This window comes from Bos grunniens, chromosome X (genome assembly GCF_055505025.1).
Source record: "Bos grunniens cultivar Pamir isolate PY7600 chromosome X, Bosgru_T2T1.0, whole genome shotgun sequence".
In the NCBI taxonomy this organism is placed as follows: Eukaryota; Metazoa; Chordata; class Mammalia; order Artiodactyla; family Bovidae; genus Bos; species Bos grunniens.
Genome location: NC_141194.1, coordinates 63,906,138 through 63,931,492, shown reverse-complemented (window position 1 = coordinate 63,931,492; position 25,355 = coordinate 63,906,138). Strand labels below are relative to the sequence as shown.

Sequence of the window (25,355 nt, the reverse complement as noted above, 5' to 3'; positions counted from 1 at the left end):
TCCCCATCTATTTGCCATGAAGTGATGGGGCTGGATGCCATGATCTTAGTTTTCTGAATGTTGAGTTTTAAGCCAACTTTTTCACTCTCTTCTTTCACTTTCATCAGGAGGCTCTTTAGTTCTTCTTCACTTTCTGCTATAAGGGTGGTGTCATCTGCATATCTGAGGTTATTGATATTTCTCCTGGCAATCTTGATTCCAGCTTGTACCTCATCCAGCCCAGTGTTTCTCATGATGGACTCTGCATATAAGTTAAATAAGCAGGGTGACAATATACAGCCTCGATGTACTCCTTTTCCTATTTGGAACCAGTCTGTTGTTCCATGTCCAGTTCTAACTCTTGCTTCCTGACCTGCATATAGGTTTCTCAAGAGGCAGGTCAGGTGGTCTGGTATTCCCATCTCTTTCAGAATTTTCCACGGTTTATTGTGATCCACACAGTCAAAGGCTTTGGCATAGTCCATAAAGCAGAAATAGATGTTTTTCTGGAATTCTTATGCTTTTTCGATGATCCAATGGATATTGGCAATTTGATCTCTGGTTCCTCTGCCTTTTCTAAATCCAGCTTGAATATCAGGAAGTTCATGGTTCACGTATTGTTGAAGCCTGGCTTGGAGAATTTTCAGCATTACTTTACTGGTGTGTGAGATGAGTGCAATTGTGTGGAAGTTTGAGTATTCTTTGGCATTGCCTTTCTTTGGGATTGGAATGAAAACTGACCTTTTCCAGTCCTGTGGCCACTGCTGAGTTTTCCAAATTTGCTGGCATATTGAGTGCAGCACTTTCACAGCATCATCTTTTAAGATTTGAAATAGCTCAACTGGAATTCCATTACCTCCACTAGCTTTGTTCATAGACACGCTTCCTAAGGGCCCACTTGACTTTACATTCCAGGATGTCTGGCTCTAGGTAAGTGATCACACCATTGTGATCATCTGGGTCATGAAGATCTTTTTTGTATAGTTCTGTGTATTCTGGCCACCTCTTCTTAATATCTTCTACTTCTGTTAGGTTCATATCATTTCTTTCCTTTATTGTGCCCATCTTTGCATGAAATATTCCCTTGGTATCTCCAATTTTCTTGAAGTGATCTCTATTCTTTCCCATTCTATTGTTTTCCTCTATTTCTTGCACTGATCACTGAGGAAGGCTTTCTTATCTCTCCAAGAGTTCTTGGAACTCTGCATTCAAATGGGTATATCTTTCCTTTTCTCCTTTGCTTTTTGCTTCTCTTCTTTTCACAGATATTTCTAAGGCCTCCTCAGACAGCCATTTTGCTTTTTCGCATTTCTTTTTCTTGGGGATGGTCTTGATCCCTGTCTCCTCTACAATGTCACAAACCTCCATCCATATTTCATCAGGCACTGTCTATCACATCTAGCCCCTTAAATCTATTTGTCACTTCCACTCTGTAATTGTAAGGGATTTGATTTAGGTCATACCTGAATGGTCTATTTCCCTACTTTCTTCAATTTAAGTCCGAATTTGGCAATAAGGAATTCGTGATCTGAGCCATAGTCAGCTCCTGGTCTTGTTTTTGCTGACTGTATAGTTTCTCCATCTTTGGCTGCAAAGAATATAATCAGTCTGATTTCGGTATTGACCATATGGTAATGTCCATGTGTAGGGTCTTCTCTTGTGTTGCTGGAAGAGGGTGTTTGCTGTGACCAGTGCGTTCTCTTGGCAAAACTCTATTAGCCTTTGCTCTGCTTCATTCTGTACTCTAAGGCCAAATTTGCCTGTTACTCCAGGTGTTTCTTAACTTCCTACTTTTGCATTCCAGTTCCCTATAATGTAAAGAACATCGTTTTTGGGTATTAATTCTAAAAGGTCTTGAAGGTCTTCATAGAACCGTTCAACTTCAGCTTCTTCAGCAGTACTGGTCAGGGAATAAACTTGGATTATCATGATATTGAATGGTTTGCCTTGGAAACAAAGAGATCATTTTGTTGTTTTTGAGACTACATCTAAGTACTGCATTTCCGACTCTCTTGTTGACTATGAAGGCTACTCCATTTCTTCTAAGGGTTTCTTGCCCACAGTAGTAGACATAATGGTAATCTGAGTTAAATTCACCCATTCTAGTCCATTTTAGTTTGCTGATTCCTAAAATGTCGACTTTTACTCTTGCCATCTCCTGTTTGACCACTTCCAATTTGCCTTGATTCGTGGACCTGACATTCCAGGTTCCTATGCAATATTGCTCTTTACAGCATCGGACCTTGCTTCCATCACCAGTCACATCCACAACTTGGTGTTGTTTTTGCTTTGGCTCCGTCCATTCATTCTTTCTGAAGTTATTTCTCCACTGATCTCCAGTAGCATACTGGGTACCTACCGACCTGGGGAGTTCATCTCTCAGTATCCTATCTTTTTGCCTTTTCATACTGTTCATGGGGTTCTCAAGGCAAGAATACTGAAGTGGTTTGCCATTCACTTCTCCAATATCCTGATAATTAAAAATTTGCAATTCTCTATTTTTTCTAAAGCGCTTATGTTTACCAAAGGATCATTGTGAATACTGTTACAAGGACTATGTGCATCAGAATTATAGGTATGCATATTAAAAATGCACATTTCAAGCCCAGGAATTTAAATTTACAATAAGCAACCCCTATTTCCATTGATGTAACACTTGTTTTAAAAACAGCTGATACAGAGGATAGCATTAATTTGGGAATGTTGCTGCTTATTTAACTTATATGCAGAGTTCATCATGCGAAATGCTGGGCTGGATGAATCACTAGATGGAATGAAGACTGCCGGGAGAAATATCAACAACCTCAGATATACAGACGACATCACTCTAATGGCAGAAAGTAAAGAAGAACTAAAGAGCCTCTTGTTGAAGGTAAAAGAGGAAAGTGAAAAAGCTGGCTTAAAACTGAACATTCAGAAAACTAAGAACATGGCATCTGGTCCCATCAGTTCATGGCAAATAGATGGGGATAAAGTGGAAACAGTGGCAGATTTTGTTTTCTTGGGATCCAAGTCACAAAATTGAAAGACACTTGCTCCCCAGAAGAAAAGCTATGACAAACCTAGCAACGTATTAAAAAGCAGAGACTTCACTTTGCTGACAAAGGTCCATCTAGTCAAAGGTATGGTTTCTCCAGCTGTCATGTATGGATGGGAGAGTTGGACCATAAAGAAAGCTGAGCACTGAAGAACTGATGCTTTTAAACTGTGGTGTTGGAGAAGACTCTTGAGAGTTTGTCCCTTGGATTGCAAGGAGATCAAATCAGTCAGTCCTAAAGGAAATCAGTCCTGAATATTCACTGGAAGGACTGATGCTGAAGCTGAAGCTCCAATACTTTGGCCACCTGATGCAAAGAGCTGACTTATGGAAAAGACCCTGATACTAGGAAAGATTGAAGGCAGGAGAAGGGGGCGACAGAGAGTATGAGATGGTTGGATGGCATCTCCAACATAATGGACATGAGTTTGAGCAAACTGGGAGATAGTGAAAGACAGAGAACCCTGGCATGCTACAGTCCCTGGGGTCACAAAAAGTCGTACATGACTTAGCGACTCAATGACAGGGAACTAAGATCTCTCAAGCCACGTGGTGTGGGGGAAAAATCACTTGGAAAGAAAAGAATCACTTGGGGTATCTGTAAAATATACAGACCACCAATCTTCCCTAGGCATTGTGACTCAAGAAGGTTGAACTGGGGCCTAGGAATCAGTGTTCCTGAAGCACATCAGTGATTTATCTTCAAAGTCAGGGGGGAATATTAGATTATTATATTCAGCAAATATTTGCAACATAATTCCTAAAACCCTGGAGTTGCCAAAGAAGCTTAACTAAACTACCAATAGGAAAAGATTGGCTATTTTTACACTGATATGGAGCTCATGTTTTGGAAACACAATCCTGAGGTCACCTTTTCAAGCTCAATTCTAGTCCCACTGAAAAATTTCCCACTACTTTCAGGATATAGACAAAACTTCTTACCAGGGTCTACAAATGCCCAGAGGTATGGTTTCCTTCTTAGCTGCTTCTCTATCCAATACTCATCTTTCTGGTCTTAAAGGTGACCCTTCTCCAGTCCAGTTTCCCCATTAGTAAAACAGGAATAGTAACACCTATCTCAGATGGTTCAGGATCAAATGAAATCAGGTAAGAGCTCTCTGTACAGAAGCTGGCAAAGTGAATGACAACAATTATTTAATCAAACCAAGCTCTGTTTCTACTTCTTCACATTGAGTTCTTCAACCCACCTGCCATCTGGTTTTTGTACCCACCATTACAAGGAAACTATTTTCACAAGGCTCACCAACTGCCAAGTTCAAATGACAAATTTCAGTCTTTATTTGATTGACCTTTCTGCAAGTAAGGGGGAGACAGAGGATGAGATGGTTGGATGACATTACTGACTCAATGGACATGAGTTTGAGCAAACTCTGGGAGATAGCGAAGGACAGGGAAGCCTGGTGTGCTGCAGTCCATTAGGTCACAAAGAGCTGGACACACCTTAGCAACTGAACAACAACAAAAACAGTGTATCCTGGTTTCCTCATACTTCTGGCCAGTCTTTCAAAGTAACTTTCTTGGTTCTTTCATTGCTTCCTTTTTCAGACTTTTAAAAAATATTTTATCACAGCAACACATGCTTATTTACACACCAATGACAGCTACTCAGCAAGGTCTTCCTTGACCATTAAATTAGAACCCTCACCCCAAACCCTCTCATATCACTTTGTCTTCAGAGTACTTCTCTCACTCTCATTCACTTATCTGTCTTCCTCTCCCACTAGATCCTGAACTCTATGAGGGAAGGGGGTATGTTTTATTCACTGCTATATTCAGAGCACCAACAATAATGCCTGGTACTCACTAGGCTCAATCAATGTTTCTTCACTAATTAACTGAAATATCCCTCACATTTAATCACCTGTAGATTTTACCTCCCCTCAATTCTCTCAAATCTTTGCCTGTTCTTGCATAAGAACAACTGACTCGTACTTTGCTTAAATGACTCACAACCATATCCAGTCCTATTCTATAGTCCATAGCCCAAACTGCTGCTAAAATTATCCAAATCCTTCAATAGATTCTTACTGCCTTTAGGATTAAGTCCAGATTCTTTTGCCTACAGAGCTCTCTGTGACCTTCGTGTGTGCTCAGTGGCTCAGTTGTGCCAGACTCTTTGCAACCCCATGGACTGTAGCCTGCCAAGCTCCTCTGTCCATGGGATTCTCCAGGCAAGAATACTGGAGTGGATTGCCATGTCCTCCTCCTGGGGATCTTCCTGATCCAGGGACCAAACCTGTGGGTTTCTTATGTCTCCTGCATTGACAGGCAGGCTCTTTATCACTAGCGCCACCTGGGAAGCCCGGTGGCTCAATAAATGCTGAATGAATGAATGAATACCATGTACCCATCCAATCTCCTAAACCAAAATTCTGGAAGTCATCTTCCATTTTTCCTTCTCCACTCCCAAATGCCAACTGGTCACCAAGTCCTGTTGATCTGTCCCCTAAATCTCTCTCAAATTCACCCCCTTCCTCCCTATCCTAATGCCACAGTCCTAGTTCAACTATATTTGCCACCCTCCAAACCATTCTCCACACTACCACTGGAATTTTTTTTTTAATTTTTATTACAAAAATAATATGTTCTTATAAAAATTCAAATACAGAAATAAAAGCACAGTGCCCCACCCAGTATACAAATAAACATATAGCCCCTTCCCTTCCAATCTCATTGCCTAGAGGTTATCACTGTCAATCATTTTGTGTAAATCCTTTCAGACTTTTTCCTTTGCATATACAAGTATATGTAAACACATATAAATATATACATGTGGTTTTATCATTTACAAAAATGGGATCACACTTGTTACACATGACTCTTCAATTTATTTCTTCATTCAATATACTGAGAATTTCTAAAACACAAATCATATTTTATCACTCCACTAGCACATTTCATTTCTAATTAATATAAAATTCACATTCATTAGCATCAATTCAAAGCTCTTGATGATATGCCTCCTGTCCATCTTTCAGTCTCACCTAGAGCCATTCCAGCATGGAGGGACTGGAACATAAACCACCTTAAATCCTTTCTGGAACAAGGCAGGTACAAACAAACAAACAAGGAACACACTCTGCTATTTGCCATTTCTGGAGTTTGGCCTTTTCATTTCATGTGACACTCTGCCTAGACTTTTCCATCTGGCAAGCTCCTACTGATTCTTCAACAGTCAGCTTAAAAAGTATGTCTAAGAAGACTTCCCTGACTTTTTCAGACATGACTGCTCCTCTATTTTCTCCTATGTTTTATACCTAGCTTAATTGCACTTATCTTACAGTACTGTAATGATTTATTAACATGTTTTGAATTTCCCTCCCCCTCCCCCAACTTAATGGTGAGATCTTTCAATAAAAGGAATGTGTCTTATTTAATTTTGCATCCCAAGGAGCTGATAGAACGCTTATCATGGAGCAGATGCTTAATAACAAATCTGTTGAGGATTTTATGATTCTAGGAACATTTACTGAGTACCTATTCTGCACAGAACCATATCCTAAGCATGAAAAGAAACAGAAGACACAGTCTTTGCCCTAAAGAACTTACCATTTCCCTACCATTTCCCCTGGGGGTGGGGGAAGGACAGAACACATTTACATGGCGACATATCATTTCTGACAAATATGCTGTTTCAAAGATTTATAATTTATTTGCCTCCAATCCACTTAGGAACAAGGCATTGTATAATCAAATAAATAATAAATAATGGGCAGTTCAGTTTGTCCATTAGGTTTATGGTTTTAGTGTGGCACAGAGTCCACCAGAACGCAATTCTCTGTCCCAACAGGGGGCTGTCAATGGTTACAGCCTGCAAATTAGAAAACTGAGGTGATATCATGCTTGGAAATTTTCTAATACATCAAGAGGACATAAAGTTATTAGCTATTTCATAATTTCTCTTCCTTCCCCAGGAACAAAATGATACCAAAAGCAATTAATAGAGTTAAGGAGAGTACTGCAGAAGGAGGAGAGTGCTCTCTTTTTGTTAGTGGTGGGGAAAGGGGGTTGCCTGGTTTTAAATCAAAGGGTGGCACTGCCCCAGAAAAATCAGAAGAGTTAATTTATTATCATTTACTTATTATTTTTTAAAAAGCTACAGTATTAATTAATTTGGTATTTTCAGGATCAGACACTGTAACAAATAAATATAAACAAATGGGGGAAAGGTGAGCCACCTAGGCTGGAGAACAGGGAAGGCGGACCAAGGAGGCCGAAAGGAAGCCTCATTCATCAGAGTCCAAGTCACTGTCCCCAGCAATGGAGTGGAAATCCTCACTGTCCTCCTCGTCCTCTGACAGCTGGACCTGGCTTAGTACGCTCGGCCCAGAGCGTTGCTCTTCCTCCTCATCTTCTTCCTCCTCTGATACCTCATACCCACCGATGCTGCTGAAGCTTGTGTCTTGGGTGTTCGACTTGGGATCAGGCTCCTCATAGCTCCCATAACTGAGAAAAGAAACATGTCATCTCTCAAGCTCGGACACCATCCTCTAGCTGACCAGTCCCGTTCTCAGTGCCACCAAGGGATCAGCCCATCTCACCTCCCCTGGCCACTAAAATGATGGCTCTGGACTATTCTACGGGTACCTGAGAGAAAAATGATCCTATTCTAAAACATCAACTTGCCAACTTCATATACGCAAGAATCTGAATGAAACTCCCCTACACCTGAACAACACACTGCTAGCTTACGTGACCATAAATGCTCTGATAAGCCTCGTAGGTTTGTCGACCACTTATAGCCTCACTCATCTACATATCCAATTAGTCAACAGTCCTAAAGATTCTACCTCTTCAATATATCTCACCTTTATCTCCATCTTTCCAGCCCTACTCTGCCTGCTCTGGCTTCATTCTTCGAGATCTCTGGCCTGCACCACTGCCATCAGTCTTCTTCCAGTCTTGCTCTCCCCAATTAATTTCTTCACATTTCTGCCAGAGTGCTCTTTATTTTTGTTTGTTTGTTTATTCTTAATTTTACTTAAAAAAAATCACACAAGTAATGCACGTTTACTGGTTTAAAAAAATTAGAATATACAGCAGAAAAAAAAGAAAAAAATCACCAATAACTCTACTACCCAGAGATAATCTTTCGGTAAATGACCTTCCAAATTTTTTTCTATGCCGTTTACTTTGATGCTTAAACATTTTTTTTTTAATTTACAAAATTGGAATGCTCTATATACTCTTCAGGAATCTGCTTTTTCACTAACGTTTATAATGAACATCTTTCCATGTCAATAAACATACATCGATAGCATCATTTTAACAGCTGTGTGGTATTCCACTGTGTGGCTGTAACATGATTTATTTCACAGTCTCTCACTAGAACATTTAACCTGTCTTCAATTATTCCACTATTAGAAACAATGCTGTGATGAACATCCTTGTACAAACATCTTGATGAAGGTTATTTTATTATTCCCATGGAATAACTCCCTAGATATGGAATTGGGAGGCCAAAGAGAATATACATTTTTTAAGCTTCTGATTTGTAAGATAAATTGCTATACCTCTCTCACCTACCCCATTTTTTCAATTTCTATTACCAACCAGTGGTTTCTGAACGTCCTTTTACGCATGTCTTTTCCAACACTGGGCATTATTATTCATTTTAATCTTTGCCCATCTGATAGGAAAAAAATTGCATTTGGTTGTTTTATTGCATTTCTTTGATTCTTAGGGAAGCTAAGTTTTCATAATTTATTGGCCATTTGCATTTCTTCTGTGAATTAATTCATGGCTTCTGCCCATCTTTCTTCTGGGGTACAGAGCAATCTTTTAAAATACAGATCTGATCATACTACTCTCATTCAATGTCTGCCCCAAATTCTCAGGCCCTTCATGATTTGGTCCTTACTTACCTACCTCTTTAAACTGTCTCTATTACACCAATCATGATGAAAAGCACCAACCACACTGAGCTACTTGTATTCTTGAGAAGTGTTTCATGTCTCTGTGTGTTCATATATGCTCTTCTTGGTCTCTGGAATGCCTTTCCCTTTCTTCTTCATTTAGCTAACTCCTACTCTGATTCAGCTCAGTTTCTCTAACCAGCTCCCCTACTCCACTCCTACCCAAGCCCCAGAAAAATCCTGTGGTTTCCTATCACAGCACTTTTCATGTTACACTGTGATCATCATCTGTTTGCCTGTTTTAGACTTCCCACTAAACTGAACTCCCTGAAGGAAGGGATAACATCCTAGTTGCTTTTGTATTTGTGACAAATATTTGCTCGATGAATTAAGGCTCTTAACTGCTTGCCTGATGTGTGCTTAGTCGCTCAGTCACGTCTGATTCTTTGTGACTCCATGAACTGTAGCCTGCCAGGCTCCTCTGTCCATTCTCCAGGCAAGAATACTGGAGTGGGCTGCCATGCCCTCCTCCAGGGGCTCTTGCCAACCCAGGGATTGAACCCCGGGTCTCCCTCATTGCAGGTGGATTCTTTACCGTCTGAGCCACCAGGCTTGCTGGTGGCTTGCTGGATACCTTTGGCTTAGATGTATCATATGTATCTTAACATATCCAAAGACAAATTCATTTTTTGCCTCCTTTCCCACTCCATCTAATACCTGTTTTCCCTCTTTCTTATGTCAGTGACATTCCCATTCATTACGTATCTAATCTCCTTACCTCTTAAATCCAAATGATCTATCCTCTAAACAGCTCTTAAATATGTCCCTTCCCTTTCCTCCACTCCTAACAGATCCTAGTTGAATTTCTTATTATTGCCCTGAAAGTGAAAGTGAAGGCTGCTCAGTCATGTCTGACTCTTTGTGACCCCATGGAGTCCATGGCATTCTCTAGGCCAGAATACTGGAGTGGTTAGCCTTTTCCTTCTCCAGGGGATCGTTCCAACCCAGGGATCGAACCCAGGTCTCCCACACTGCAGGAGGATTCTTTACCAACTGAGCCACAAGGGAAGCCCAAGAATAGTGGAATGGGTATCCTATCCCTTCTCCAGCGGATCTTCTGAACCCAGGAATTGAACCAGGGTCTCCTGCATTGCAGGTGAATTCTTTACCAACTGAGCTATCAGGGAAGCCCAATCATTGCCCTAGAGTTATTTAGCACATAAACTTGATGTTACTTTCTTTTCCTTAAAGTGATGATTCTCATTAACCATAATCCACATGTTTTAGCACGCCAGTTAAGGTCCTCTAACAACATAATCCCTTGCTGCTTCTAGAGTCACAACTCCCAACAACTTCCCTTTGGTCTGGAATTTCTTTGCTATATTTCTGTGCCTTTGAACATACTGTTTCACCTCTAAGAATCTCCTCACCTGCTGCCACTTATATACTTAGTAGACTTCTATTCATCCTGTAAGGCCCAGTTCAAATGTCCCCTCATTTGTGATACTCCCTGATTACTCCAAGCAGAGTGAGACACTTCCTCCTCCTCAGTGTGACTTGGCACTTTGTACTAAACTTATGCTATATAGCTCTTCTCACACTGTATTGCAATGATTTTGTATCAGTCTCTTCCACTAGACTGTGAGCTCCTCAAGGGCAGGATATGTCTTGCTCCTTTGTGTATCCCCAAGGGCCTAGCATAGTGCCTGGCCCTAGTAGGTGCTCAAGCAACGTTTGATGGATGAAAGTAATATGATGCTGGGCCCTCTGACATCATAGCTGAGCACTGATGCCACAGCCCCCGTACGTAGCATGTTGCTATCGATTACCTGATATTGCTATCCTCCAAACCACGAGAAGCCTCCCCACCGTCTCCCTCATAGGACATCATGCTTTCTTCATTTTCCATGCCCATCCTTGTGTTTTCTTGAAGCATGCGGGGCTGTTTGGGTCTTATCCCACCAGATCCTACATCCGAGTCACTTCCACTTTCACTCAGCTGGATAGCTATGAAAAGAGAAATCCTGAGATAAGCTTGACAGAATTAACATCTTTGGCTTAGTCTTCCAGAACTAGTTAATCCCATGCATCTACACAGGTATCTTGCCTGGACTCTCCACCTCAGAGGACTGCCTAGGGTCAACATTGACAAGATGTATAGTTTGGAAAATGAATTAAAAAACCATTTCAGTGCAATCTGGTTTTTTTCCCCTATCATCTCCTTCTATATTCTTCCCCTACCACTGCAATTAATTCACAAAACATCTCTTTTTCTTAATTTTCTTTCCCTTTTGCCACATATAACACATCTTTCTCATTTTTATCCAAGTATTCAAATCAAACTTGCTGCTTTGGCATTGCTTTTCTGACTATCATCTTTTTCTACCTATGCTGTATTTTTTCACCTCTTCTAAGACCAATGAATTTAATCATCCTATGAGTGAATGCTCAGCACCTTGAGGTCTATTAATGGGACTTCAATAAAAGAACAGCTTTTGGTAACAGCATATGTGGCCCAGAGCTTCCTCTGAGCCCTGAGTGTGCTATGGTGAGCTATGTACCAGAGAAAGGATTATCTCCTTCTTCATCACTCCCAGCATCTTCCTCATCATCTTCTCCTTCAGACATAAGCAAATCCTCATACAGGACACTGGCTTGAGGCTGTTGCACAGTTCCTTCCTCTTCATCTGCAAGATCACCATCTGCATCTTCACCTTCCTAAAGGAGACCAGTTGAGACCATTAACTGACCAACTAAGAGACCAGAAGCCACCACCAGCCGCCCCCTTGCTGCCTTACAAGATATAATTTTGGTGGATAGATTTGGTCAGCTGGTTCCAAGGATTAAAGTCATACTGGGCCTCACTATAGAGACCCTATGGTATTGCCTGGGGACTTGGCCTATCCTGTACTTCTGGGGCACCTACCATATAAAGGTATAATGAAACCATAAGCTTTCTGTAAGCATACTCACTGGGGCTGGTGTCTTAGGTTTCCCATCCTCCTCCTCATCATCATACCCTTCAATATCTACATCAGAGTCTTCCTCGCCCAGCCTACCTCGGCCCTGGTGCATCTGAGTAAGGAACACAAATAGTACATCATTGAGGGACATGCCGGTAGGAGGAGTTAACCAGGGGCTCTCACCCAGGACAGATGCTCCTCCCTGATATCCCGGCCAACCCCACAGCTAGTGGGGGCTGTTACACAGCTCAAAGCATGTGCATTTTCCCCCATTCATTCTTTGGAAATCACAGGTAGGGTAAAAATTAAACCCAAAGAATAGGAAGGTCCTTGGTCTGTTATTAGTATAGCATCACAAGGAGACTTCCTTCTAAACAAGCTTTTCCTAGCTTGTGTTGGACTCTTTGGGACAGAAAAACCCTCCTGGATTTTGCACTCGCCAGTGGAACCTTGACCGAGATCAGCTGATAAGATTTCTGGCTTCAGATCAGGAGTATCTGCTGATACCTCTAGAAAAGGCCAATTTAAAAAGCTTAATTTTAAAAACAACTTTGATAACACATGTACAGTTAAGGTAGCAGGGCAATTATTTTGAACTATGTCTCTGAATGCAGCTGGTCTTTCCAGTCAGGATACTCTGATGCCTCACACACTTTTCACACTTGTGTCTTAAGTTCTGCTGTGCCTGACTCTGCCCATCATGACAGAAGACAAGCCAGTCACGTGACCTGCCACCATCCCACCTTGAAATCACATTTCCAGGCTTTCACTCCCAGGGCCAAGGGGTCTGATCATCATCCTTGACACATGTCATATATCACCACCATTACTCACCCATCCCCTACCCCTAAGCATACTACCAATCTCACTAAGAGAAAAAGACTATCCTACCTGTGTCACCTGCTTTTCTGGAGTGGCAGTGGGAATATCCAGGACAGACATATTGCTCTCATCTTGAAATACAGAAGCATCTCGAGACATACTGAGGGATGTGTTGGTATCATACAAATCAGGAGGCTGTGGCACAAATCATACAACTTAGCTTCTATTTAGTAAAGGGAGTAAAAAATTCAGAGAACTCCCCTTTAGTGCATTCACTGAAGAAAAGGTCATGCACAACAATCCATTTAAGGAAAAAAAAAAACATAGTTTTGACACAGTTTTATGGGCAAGTTTTGGGGGCTCTCACAAATATTGCTCATTCTATCAAAGAGGCATCCGATGTATGTGATCAGAAGCCTGAAGCAGAAAAGCATCCAAGCTATGGGACAATTCTATGTCCTAATAGCCTCTCTGGTCAATAACCTAATTTCTTCTAAGTGTGGTCTTATTGCTTTTAGGCCCAGGGCTCCACACCACTGCTATTCTGACTGTTTTGGTGTAGAGACATCTAAAATGGGATAAAGAAATGTCAATTCCAACCAGAACATGGAAAGGGGTAATAGCTTATGAGCTCACTAGAGGATAATATGAGGCAAAATAGCATGGTGAAAAACCACGGACTTTGGAGTAAACTGCCCTAGGTTTGAGTCCTGGCTCCACCATTTGCTAGCTGAGTAACTTAAACAAATAACTTAATGTCTCTAAGTCTTAGTTTCAACTTTAAAACATGGATGGTAATGTCCACCTCACATGGTTGTTGGGAAAATTAAGAGATGTGTATACATGCTCCTTACCCCATGCCTGGCAGTCAAAAAATTATAGCTCCCTTCCCTCTTCCTTCTCCTAAAGTGAAGAGGGATTTAGCAAATGGACTATTCAGTGAAAGGAGGGTGTGCAAAGTAGCTTCAGTCGTGTCTGACTCTTTGAGATCCTACTCTGTCCCTAGGGATTCTCCAGGCAAGAATACTGGAGTTGGTTGCCATGCCCTCCTCCAGGGGATCTTCCTGATACAGGGACTGAACCCGAGTCTCTTGTGTCTCCTACATTGACAGGTGGGTTCTTAACCACTAGCACCACCTGGGAAAGGAGGGCAGGAGGGACTAAAAATTAACAGGCTAGCAAAGCCTGCTCATTTAGGAAAGGGCTCTCTAAAAAGTTGGCTGAGGGTAGAAATATCACACAGTTATTAAAAATGTCTTCAAAGACCATTTAATGAAATAAAATGCTCATAATATAATGTGAAGTGAAAACAAGACACAAAATAATAATGACCAATTTCACGTTATAAATGCACACACACGCACATTACAGATTTGAAGAAACACACCAAAATGTTCACAGTGGTTTGGTTCTTTCTCAGTGGTGGACTTGATTTTTAAGTAATTTATTTATTCTGTATGTTTCCCAATTTGTCACAATGAACATGTACTTTTATCAACAAAGAACCCACATATGTGTTACTTTGCTCTTGGTTTTGTTTTTAAAGCAAACAAACAAGGCTGAATGGGAACAGGGTTCTGGAGAAAGGAAAAACTGAATTCAAAAGGATTACAAGTGCAGATAAAGTAGTTGTGGAACAAAAGAAGAGGAAATTAGGGAATGAAACACTATGTGGAAAAATATAAAGCAAGCAATTTTAGAGAACATGTCAAGCTGAATGTATAGTGCAATATAAGCTGGGTAGAAATAGTTGAGTGAAAATACATTGATTACCACCCATTTAGAGGTGGCAGTAAAGTATGATTACTGTCATATTTCTACACAACAAAATTGTATTAAAAAGGCAAAGGCAAAGCACTCGCTCAGTCGTGTCCGACTCTTTGCGACCCCGTGGACTGTAGCCTACCAGGCTCCTCTGTCCGTGGGATTCTCCAGGCAAGAGTACTGGAGTAGGGTGCCATTGCCTTCTCTAGGAGATCTTCCCAACCCAGGGATTGAACCCGGGTCTCCCGCATTGCAGACAGACGCTTTACCGTCTGAGCCACCAGGGAAACTTACACACATTTTAATATTTAATAGCATTTGGGTTTGAGAGTAATATTAAGTAAGGACAATCACTCACATGCATCTTCCTCAGGTTCAGAGGTAATGAACTGGGCTTACTAAATGTGTATATATGAGTGAAGGCAATGATAAGAGAGTGAACTGGAATAATGAAGAGGCAATACCTACACCCTACTCTTACCAGGAGATCCTCTAACTGCACCAAACAGTTACTGCTCAGGAGGGAGCACAGTTGCCAGGTTTTCCTCAGCTATTTTTGAGACAGTATGGGAGGGGAAGGACTCACCACAGGGCTAGACTGATGCTGTCATAGACCAGAGCAAACCATGTGCCGCTCAGTAGTTAGACTCTCCTGAGGAATGATGGCTAAACTTTAACTTACCAGAAAGGGTCTGTGGAAGCTGTTGGGCCTATTAGCAAATAGGACCTTCCTGGGGAACATCACTCACCCAAGCCCCCTTGACCCAATCTGCCCACATACTCCTAGAGCTTTTCCTTGTTCTGGGCCTGGAGGAAGTATCTTAGGGCTCTTTGTATTTGGCCCCTCAGTGACCTAGGTTTTAGGGTAAAAGAGAGAGTAAAAGATAGATAGGGAGACTGTATGAATGAGATACAGACAGCAATTATCCAACAAAGATCACAAAGGCTGCATTTATTAGTTCAGAGTGAAACCTGAGCAGAATGAAAAAGTTTTCCAGTGGGAATTGGGAGAAACTTGTATTAGAATATTTGGTTAAATTCGAAAGAACCTCTGAGAACCCTGTAGATGACTTTCATACGCATAAGGAAATAAACATTTACTGAATGTCTACTGTGTGCTAGGCAAATGGCCTCATTTAATGTTTACAACAATCCTGAAAAGTACATTTTAGAGAAATGGAAACTGGATTAGAGGGGTCAACTTCCCAAGTTCACAAAGCTAGATAGCAGCAGAGCTAAGACTCAAAGCCAGGACTGTTTTATACCAAACTTCATGTATTTTCCACTTTACCACAGTGCCTCCAACAGTTATAGTCTGGTTAAGTCCTAGTCTTCAAATATGCTGGCCCTCTAAGAGTACAGTATAGATGAAATACTCTCAGTATATTCAAGGGTCAGATCAGAAAGACTAAAAATTTCTTATTAATCTTGCTCTCTAGTCTTTGACATGGAAATTTAAGAACATTATAAACATTACCTTCTTCATTTACAGGGAGAGAAAGTCAATCCAGGAAAATGGGTGACGTCTGAGCTACACTAAGATAATTCAGAGGGAATAATGTGGCCCATGTCTATACTCTTGGGATGTCACAGAACCCTAATGGGGCTTCCCAGGTGGTGCTAGTGGTAAAGAACCGCCTGGCAACACAGGAGATGTAGAGATGCGGGTTCGATACCTGGGTGAGAAAGATCCCCTGGAGGAGGAAATAGCCACCCACTCCAGTATTCCTGCCTGGAGAATCCCATGGATAGAAGAGCCTGGCGGGTTACAGTCCAAAGGTTCGCAAAGAGTTGGACACGACTAAAGCGACTTAGCACAGCATATACAGAACCCCAATGCTGGGGACAAAGGAACTCCAGGGATTCAAGAGGATGCCTTTGGCCATGGTAGTCAGGAGTCTGGTACTCCTAAATACTGCCTAAACGACTAAGACCCCACCCCATTCATACATCCCACGCCTGTCTCTTTTGGATCCAACAAGGCTACCAAGACCCATGGCCCTCACTCACCTTAGCCTTTGAGAAGACAAGAAAGCACACGAAAGGCATATGAAGAGGAAGGACAGAGAAGAAGGGTATCTCAGTAAATACATCTGTTAACATGCTCCCAATTTCCAAAATCAATAAGAAAACTGTAAGAGGAAGTTTCTAGTCCTCAGACTTACCTGAGGTGTGTAAGGCCCTGGGGTCATTGGGTCCAAGCTTTCTAATTCTGCTTCCTCCAAAGCTGCTTCTTTAGCTGTACAAATATCCTTCTCAAGTTGAGTCAAATGCTCATCATACTGAGGAAGAAAAGCAGTGAATTCATTCAACATGTGTTTTAGACATTGAGAAGCAAACAAAAATCCCTGTCTTCGTGGGAGGGAGGTTCAAGAGGGAGGGGACCATGTACATCTATGGCTAATTCATGTTGATGTATGGCAGAAATTAAACCAATATTATAAAGTAATCATCAGTCAATTAAAGATAAATATAATTTAAAAAGCTAAAAGATGAGCACAGAAAAATAAGTTTATAAAAACCACTTTCTGATGAACTTACTAAAGTGATGTCAGCCTGTGAAAAAAATCCCTGTCTTCATGAAGCTTGTATTCTCGTGGCAGGATACAAGGATACATATGGTAATAAAGTAAATAATTATACAGCTTATTAAAAACATTTAGTGCTGGGTAAGAAAATAAAGAAGGGAAGAATACAGACTGTGGGTTGAAGGCTGGGGTGGGATATTACATTTTAAAAAAGGATAGGCAGAGAAGGCCTCCCTCAGCCCTAGGGAACAAAAGGATTCCAAAAAGTTAGATCCTACAGGGACGTCCTCTTTTTCACTTACTTCAGTCAGTGTCTGGTAACAGACGTTCACAATCTCCTGAGCAGTCTTAGTATACTGACTTTCAGGCCCTATAAATGAAAAAAGAGAATGCCATTGCTTCAGCTCCAGAAATGCACTTTCTGTCATCAGCAGTGGTGTCCTCTTGTCCTAGGTCCAAAAAATCATGCTTCAGCTTTAACTTGGACTCTTGCTCTAATTTTGGAGGGGGGAAATTTCAAACACATACAAAACCAGAGGCACTAACATAATGAACTCCCATGTACCTCTTACCCATCTTTAACGATTATCAATAAATGGTCAATCCTGTTTCATTTACACACCAACTTTCACACTCTTCCCAAATTATTCTGAAGCAAATTCTACCATTTCATCCATAAATTGTTCACTATGTGTCTTAAAGGACTCTTTAAAAGAAATGAACATGGACGACTGTATAATGGTATGTCATTAAACATGTCATTAAACATGTCAAACCCATAAAATGTACAATACCCAGAGTGAACTCTAATGCAAACTATGGACTTTGGGTGCTAATGATGTAGATTCATCAGTTGCAACAAATGTATCCCTCTAGTGGGGGATGTGGATAACAGGGGAGGCTGTGCATGTGTAGGGATACAGGGTTCATGGGAATACTCTGTACCTTCTGTTCAATTTTGCTCTAACTGCTCTAAAAAATAAAACACAGTAACAACTATTAAAAAAAACAACTACTGAGGATTTCCCTGGTGGTCCAGCGGCTAAGACTCCATGTTCCCAAAGCATGGGGCCTGGGTTTGATCCCTGGTCGGGGAACTAGACCCACGTGCTGCAACAAAGAGCCTGCATGCCACAACTAAGACCCAGTGCAGCCAAATAAATAAATAAAATTTTTTTTAATTAAAAAAAAACCATATTACACCTAAGGTAGCTAACAATAATTCTTTAATATTATTAAATGGCCAGTCAACATTCACATTTCCCCAATTGTTTTATAAATGCTCTTTTACATTTGATTTTTTTTGGGGGGGAATTATAATCCAAATAAGGTCCACACACTGCATTTGACAGATGTGTCTCTTTAAGATAGTTAACCTATTGGGTGATTCTTAACCAAACTACACAGTTCCCCATATAGATTTTGTTATAAGTTGTAAATTGGTGGCTTGCAGGTCAATCAGTTTTATTTGGCTCACAAAAAATCAGTTCAGGTGGTGATCAGTTTGTGATGTGAAGAAATACCAAATTATTGTATTATATACCTGGAACTGTATGTATATATTATATATATATATATACATATATATACAGTTATATATATGTTATATACAGCGTAATATATATGTGTCTATATATATACATATATATAATATATTGTTGTAGGTCAATTATACTTCAATTTAAAAATCACTTCAGTCTGTGAAAATGGATTGAGCTGTGTACTCATACACTTCTGTATGTAAATTACACCTCAATTAAAAGCTTAAAAAGAGCTTAATTAGTTGGCAACATTTATCAATCAAGAGATTTCATATAAAAACCCAAATGTCTGGCTTCTCTCAAAAAATTAAAAGGTGGCAACACACGGTCAGCATTCTCGTGAAGCACCAATGGGCTGGATCTGAGTAGCATCTGCCCCTTTTAGATAAGGCATGTGTTTCACACAGTTCCTACCAGGTCTGCTTGTTTATGCCTGGAGCCTGAAAGCATCTGAGTTGTTATTCCCAACTTAACTGAGTTGTTAAGTGCTTTATAATATTCTTTAATATACTAATTATTCACCTCCTCATTTGTAAAATATTTTTGAGTACCTCTAGGTGCCAGGCATAATACACAGACATGAGTAAGATACAGACGATATCCTCAAGAAGCTTATGGTCTTAGCACAGTGTATGTGTTAGTCACTCAGTCGTGTCCAACTCTTTGCAACCCCATGGACTGTCACCCTGCCAGGCTCCTCTATCAATGGAATTCTCCAGGAGATCTTCCCAAGCCAGGGATCAAACCCAGGTCTCCTGAAATGAAGACAGATTCTTTACTGTCTGAGCTACCAGGGAGCCCAGTGAGACAGACTATAAACAAATGAGGTGATACAACGCAGTGAAAAAATACATAAGAGGGTTTAGTAGAGGCATAGAGGAGGAAGTGACCGATGCTGGGATGGAAGAGGGAAAGAAGAATTAGGAAAGGCTTCATAGAGGAGGTGATCCTTGAATTAAACCTACTATTTATCAGGATGTAAAGTATAAAAAATATACCCCATGTGACATTTTTGTGCCATAACTACATAACTACTCTGAGTATTGTTATTAAGCTATTCTTCCCTGGTGGCTCAGCTGGTAAAGAATATGCTTGCAATGAGGAAGACCCAGGTTCGATCCCTGGATTGGGAAGATCCCCTGGAGAATGAAATGGCAACCCACTCCAGTATTCTTGCCTGGAGAATCCCATGGACAGAAGTGCATGGTGGGCTACAGTTCACAGAGTTGCAAAGAGCTGGACATGACTGAGCGACTAACACTTTATACTTTTTATACAAACAAATAAGTTCATTTCAGATTAAATTTTTCACAAGCAAAGGTCCATCTATTCTTCATAAAAGATGTAAAATAAAGTTGTGTCCTCACACAAGCTGCCAGGGCCAAACCAGAAGGAAAACTTAAGTCAACTAAAAGATATTCAGGACATAAAGACAGCCAGAGCTGGCTCACAGTCAGGAACAGTTTTGAGAGATAGGCGTCCACAGCTGAAGTTTCTGAGTTCTAATCTCCTAAAGCCACCAGGAGGTTGGTCCTCAAAGTACTGATGGAGACAGACGGCAAAAGTTATCATATAAGGTTTCATGCTGATTAGAAATGCATGATGCTAGAGAAAATAGGCTGCATACAAGTCACAGTCTTCCTTTACTGAGCAAGTACATCAGCAGCTTATGGCAGTATCCTGGCTCATACACCTACAAGAACCTGACTCATCGCTAAAATTCCAGCCTACAGATTAAGAATTCAGCTCTTCAGTTCTGAAACTGAAACATAAACCAACCCTTTCAATATCTCAATCTTCTCATTTATAATGCAGGGGAAAATTAATTTTATACATTTGCAAAGTTTTCTCCCTTAAACCATTTTACCAATATTGTAAAGTAAAATAATAATAATAATATTTTTAAAAAGATGTGTCTTCATTCCCCATTTTCTTTGCAACACATAACTCTAAAGAAATATCCACTAATAATACTCCAGAATATAAAAAATATACTTATTTATATAGCAAATACAATTCTCTATGTGTTTTGATTACTAGCTGTGTCTGTTCTCAGTTTTTGACAGTCCATGCTCTCAGGAGTTACAAGTGTTTCAGCTACTTAACTCTACATATATGAAAAGTAACACTGAAGTATTTTTTTAATGTGTTTTTTTTGGTATCCTTTTATTGTAACCTTTTATTTTGTATTGGTGTATAGCCAATTAGCAATATTGTGATAGTTTCAGGTGAACACTGAAGGGACCCAGTCATACATATACATGTATCCATTCTCCCCCAAACTTCCCTCCCATCCAAGCTGCCACGTAACATTGAGCAGAGCTCCACAGCACTGAAGTATTTTTGATGAAAGATGGTGGCGGAGTTGGCAAACCACTGTTAACACCACTGAAAAAGGATAAAAATACCCAGATATCTATACCTATACCAGAAATTCTTGAATGGGGTGGTAATGAGAGATCCATGAACCCCCTGAAACTGCAAACAGAATTTTGTATGTAATATGTATTTTTTTGAGTAGAAGATCCACGCTTTTCCATCAGATTCTCAAAGGGGTCCATAACCACCTCCATAAAACTAAAAATTGTGCTCTATATTCTGCAGTAATCAGGTGCTTACTAAAAGTAGGATGATCAGCTTTAGGTTTCACAGCTAAGGAAGAAAAGAGTCATCCAGTGAAAAGACATACACAGACAACAAGGCCTCTGTGGGAATAATAAAGAAGCTGGGGCTATTGTGGGGGAGAAGAGAGTAAATAGAAACTAAGTTTCAATTTCCCAGTCCCTAAAGAATTACTATACAGAAAATCAGAATTTAGAATAATTTCTGGAATGGCATGAAAATGAATATGAAAGATAAGGCTGTCTATGAATTACCACTGTGCCTTACAAGAGAACAAGTGACCCATTTGCAAAAAAGAAATGTTTTTGTTTGCAAAAATGAAAATTTTTGTTTTTCTTCTCTCCTTATTTAGTAAATCATGGCAAAGCAGCTGCAAATGTAAAAAAAATATATTTATATTTATACTTTGCCTCATTCATAAGGACTGGCAGTGGCCTACAGAATCATATGTAATTCAAATTCAAATATCCCTAAATAGTGATAATTTCAGTGACAGCTTTGGAAAGTTGATACTTTACTAAAATCAAAGAAAATTCCTTTTTTCATTTCTAAGTTAATTTCGCTCTTTAGTAATGTCAGGAGAAGAAAGGAAAGCTACAAGCTTTGTAGTTCTAGTAGTGAGACAGCAAACAAGTATTAATGCTATCTAAAAGGTTTCAGAGAAAAAATAGCATTAAAATTAAAAAATAAAATCTCAGTAGCAGTAGAAAGCTTTAAAAAAATCAGTGCCAGATTTAATATACATATAGACACTCACATATTTTTTATTGAGGCATAGTTGATTTATATCAGTTTCAAGTGTACAACATAGTAATTCAAAATTTTTATACATTATATTCCCTTTAGTTATAAAATACTGGCTAATATTCCCTGTGCTATACAATATATCCTTGTACCTTTTTTATACATAGTAGAAGCCACAGTATTTGTTTAATTGAAGTATAGTTGATTTACAGCATTGTGATAGTTTTAGGTATACAGCAAAGTGATTCATTTATTTATATACATTCTTTTTCAGGTTCTTTTTCATTATTGGTTTTTATAAGATATTGAATATATTAATAGTTTCCGATATTTAGCTATTTTACATATAGCAATGTGTATCAATTTCAAACACCTAATTTACCCTTCTTCCACCTTTCCCCTTTGGTAATTGTAAGTTTGTTTTCTTTATTCAATGTTTTATTTATTTATTGACTGCACTGAGTCTTTGCTGCTGCGAGAGGCTTTCTCTATTCATGGTGCATGGGCTTCTCGTTGTGGTGGGTTCTTTATTGCAGAGCACAGGGTCCAGAGCATGCAGCCTCGGTAGTTGTGGTGCACAGGCTTAGTTGCCCCATGGCATGTAGGATCTTCCTGGACCAGGGATTGAACTCGTGTGCCCTGCATTGGCAGGCTGATTCTTAACCATTGGGCTACCAGGGAAGCCCTGTAAGTTTGTTTTCTATGTCTGTGAGTCTATTCTATTTTGTAAATAAGTTCTTTTGTATCACTTTAGATTTCACATAAAGTAGTATCATAAGATTCTTTTTTATGGTTGAGTGATATTCCATTGTGCGTGTGTGTGTGCATTCTTTTTTTATTCATTCATCTGTTGATGGACATTTCGGTTGCTTCCATATCTTGGCTGTTGTAAACAGTGCTACTATAAACACTGGGGTGCATATATCTTTTTGAATTAGAGTTTTCACCTTTTCCAGACAAATGCCTAGGAGTACAACTGCTGGATCATATGGTAACTCTATTCTTATTTATTTTTTCTTTTTTTTAAAAAAAAATTTTATTGGAGTATAGCTGCTTTACAATGTTGTGTTAGTTTCTGCTGTACAACAAAATGAATCAGCTATATGTATACATATATGTCCTCTTTTTTGTATTTCCTTCCCATTTAAGGTCACCACTGAACATTGAGTAGAATTCCCTGTGCTATACAGGTTCTCATTAGTTATTTTATACATAGCATCAATACTATATATATGTCAATCCCAATCTCCCAATTCATCCCACCTCGCCCTTCCCCCCATTCCTCTCTGGTATCCATGTTTGTTCTCTAAGTCTGTGTTTCTATTTCTGCTTTGCAAACAGGTTTATTTTTAGTTTTTAAGGAATCTCCATACTGTTATCCATAATCAGTAGCCACAGCAGTTTTAAAACAAAGTAGAAATTCAATTTTTTTCTGAAGCATTCATAATGCTATACAGTTCATTCTTTTGCCTTTTTGAGTCATATAGAAACAGAATTTACTTAAACAATATCACATACTTAGATGAATGAAAAATTGTCCATAACAATGTCAGGTGAAAACTGTATAACCAAATATATGCTTTCATTTGTTAAAAAAAAAAAATACATGGTATGTATAAAAAAGGCCCAGATACTTCACACCAAACCCAATGGTACTCTGGAGAACAGGATGGGTAAAGGGGAAGGACAGGGAGATTTTTCTTTTTCACTTTATACAATTTTATATGGTTTGATTTTTTTAATGCGCATGTAACTTTTTACGATGGAAAATTTCAGTTTAAGTTATATACTTGAATTTTACAGACACAATTTGGCAAAGACTTTAAAACACTGATAATCCCAGAGTTGGAGAGGTTGTAGGGAAACAGACATTCTCCTTCACTGTCATTTTTATTATAAACAGGTACAACCCTCTTAGAATACAATTTTAGAACATCTATCAAAATTTCCTACAAATGTACAAGGATATCAATTATGATACAAATATACATGCTATGGAATACATTAAAAAGAATGATAGAGATTTCTATGTACCAACAATAAGACAGGATCAGTAAAGATGTTAATTTTCTCTAAATTGATCTATAGGTTTAACTCAATTCCTATTAAAATTCCAGCAAGACTTTTTTTTTATAGATATAGACAAAATACTTCTAAAATTTATGTGGAAAGGCAAAAGAACACAATTTATAAAAAGAATAAAGTGAGAGGAATCACTCTACCTGATGTTAACACTTACAGTAGCTTAGCTACAGTAATCACGGCAGTATGCAGAGGGATAGGTCAGTGGAACAAAATAAACCCAGAAACAGACCCATGCACTTAGCTGATTTTTCACAAAGACGCTCAGAACAATTTACTGAAGTAAGAATAGTCTTCTCAACAAACAGTAATGGAACAGTAGAACATCCATTGGCAAAAAGAAAACAAACCTCAAGCTAAATCTCATATTGTATATAAATTCAAAATGGATCATGGATTTAAATGTACAACACTAAAACTATAAACTTTTAGAAAAGAAAATATAAAAGGGCTTTCCTGGTGGCTCAGAGGTAAATAATCCACCTGCCAATGCAGGAGACACGGGTTCGATCCCCAATCTGGGAAGATCCCACATGCTGCAGAGCAGCTAAGCCCATGTACCGCAACTACTGAGCCTGTGCTCTCGAGTCTGGGAACCCCAACTACAGAGCCCATGTGCTGCAACTACTGAAGCCCAAGAGCCCCAGAGCCTTTTGCTCTGCAACAAGAGAAGCCACCGCAATGAGAAGCTTGCACACTGCAACTAGAGAGCTGCCCCCACTAGCCACAACTAGAGAAAAGCTTGCACAGCAATGAAGACCTAGCAGAGCCAGAAATAAATAAGTAAATAAATAATAAAATTTTTTTAAAAAAGAAAATATAAGACAAAACCTTTGTGATCCTGGGTAAAGCAACAACTCCTTAGAGACGTACCAAGAGTACAATGCAAAAAGAAAGACCTGATAAATTGGATTTCACCAAAATTAAGCATTTCTGTTCTCCCAAAAATACTGTCCAAAGACTGAAAAGATACAGACTAGAAAAATTCTTTGTAAATCACATATCTAATAAAGGAAGCATACCTAGAATACATAAAGAAACCTTAAAACTCATTAATCATAAGAAAACAATGCAATTAAAACTGGGGCAGGACTTCTCTTGTGGCTCAGTGGTAAAGAATCCACCTGCCAATGCAGGAGACATGTGTTTGATCCCAAGTCCCAGAAGATCTCACATGCAGTGGAGCAACTAAGCCAATACACCATAACTACTGAGCCCACGTGCTGAAACTAAAGAAGCCCACACACTCCAGAGCCTGTGCTCCACAAGAGAAGCCACCACAATGAGAAGCCTGCACACCACAACTAGACAGTGGCCCCCACTCGCCATCACTGGAGAAAAGCCTGAGCAGCAACAAAGACCCAGTACAGCCAAAAAAAAAAAACCTGGGGCAAAGA

At 39.6% G+C, this 25,355-nt stretch overlaps 1 protein-coding gene across 10 annotated transcripts in view; it reads right to left on the bottom strand.

The window, feature by feature from the left end:
• TAF1 (TATA-box binding protein associated factor 1) overlaps positions 1–25,355 on the bottom strand; it is an 80,688-nt gene that overhangs the window by 3,268 nt on the left and 52,065 nt on the right. For 4 of the 10 annotated variants that reach the window (XM_086390020.1, XM_086390021.1, XM_086390022.1 and 1 more), the window contains exons 33-39: positions 17,272–17,339; positions 16,607–16,723; positions 12,747–12,872; positions 11,866–11,967; positions 11,454–11,610; positions 10,722–10,899; positions 5,843–7,483 (exon numbers count right to left, since the gene is read on the bottom strand). In XM_086390020.1, the coding sequence (XP_086246146.1) occupies positions 7,264–7,483; positions 10,722–10,899; positions 11,454–11,610; positions 11,866–11,967; positions 12,747–12,872; positions 16,607–16,723; positions 17,272–17,339 (968 nt within the window). In that variant the 3' untranslated portion in view covers positions 5,843–7,263. Of the gene's footprint in view, positions 1–5,842; positions 7,484–10,721; positions 10,900–11,453; positions 11,611–11,865; positions 11,968–12,746; positions 12,873–16,606; positions 16,724–17,271; positions 17,340–25,355 lie in introns of those variants that run through there. The other 6 variants (XM_086390024.1, XM_086390025.1, XM_086390026.1 and 3 more) reach the window with 3 other exon arrangements.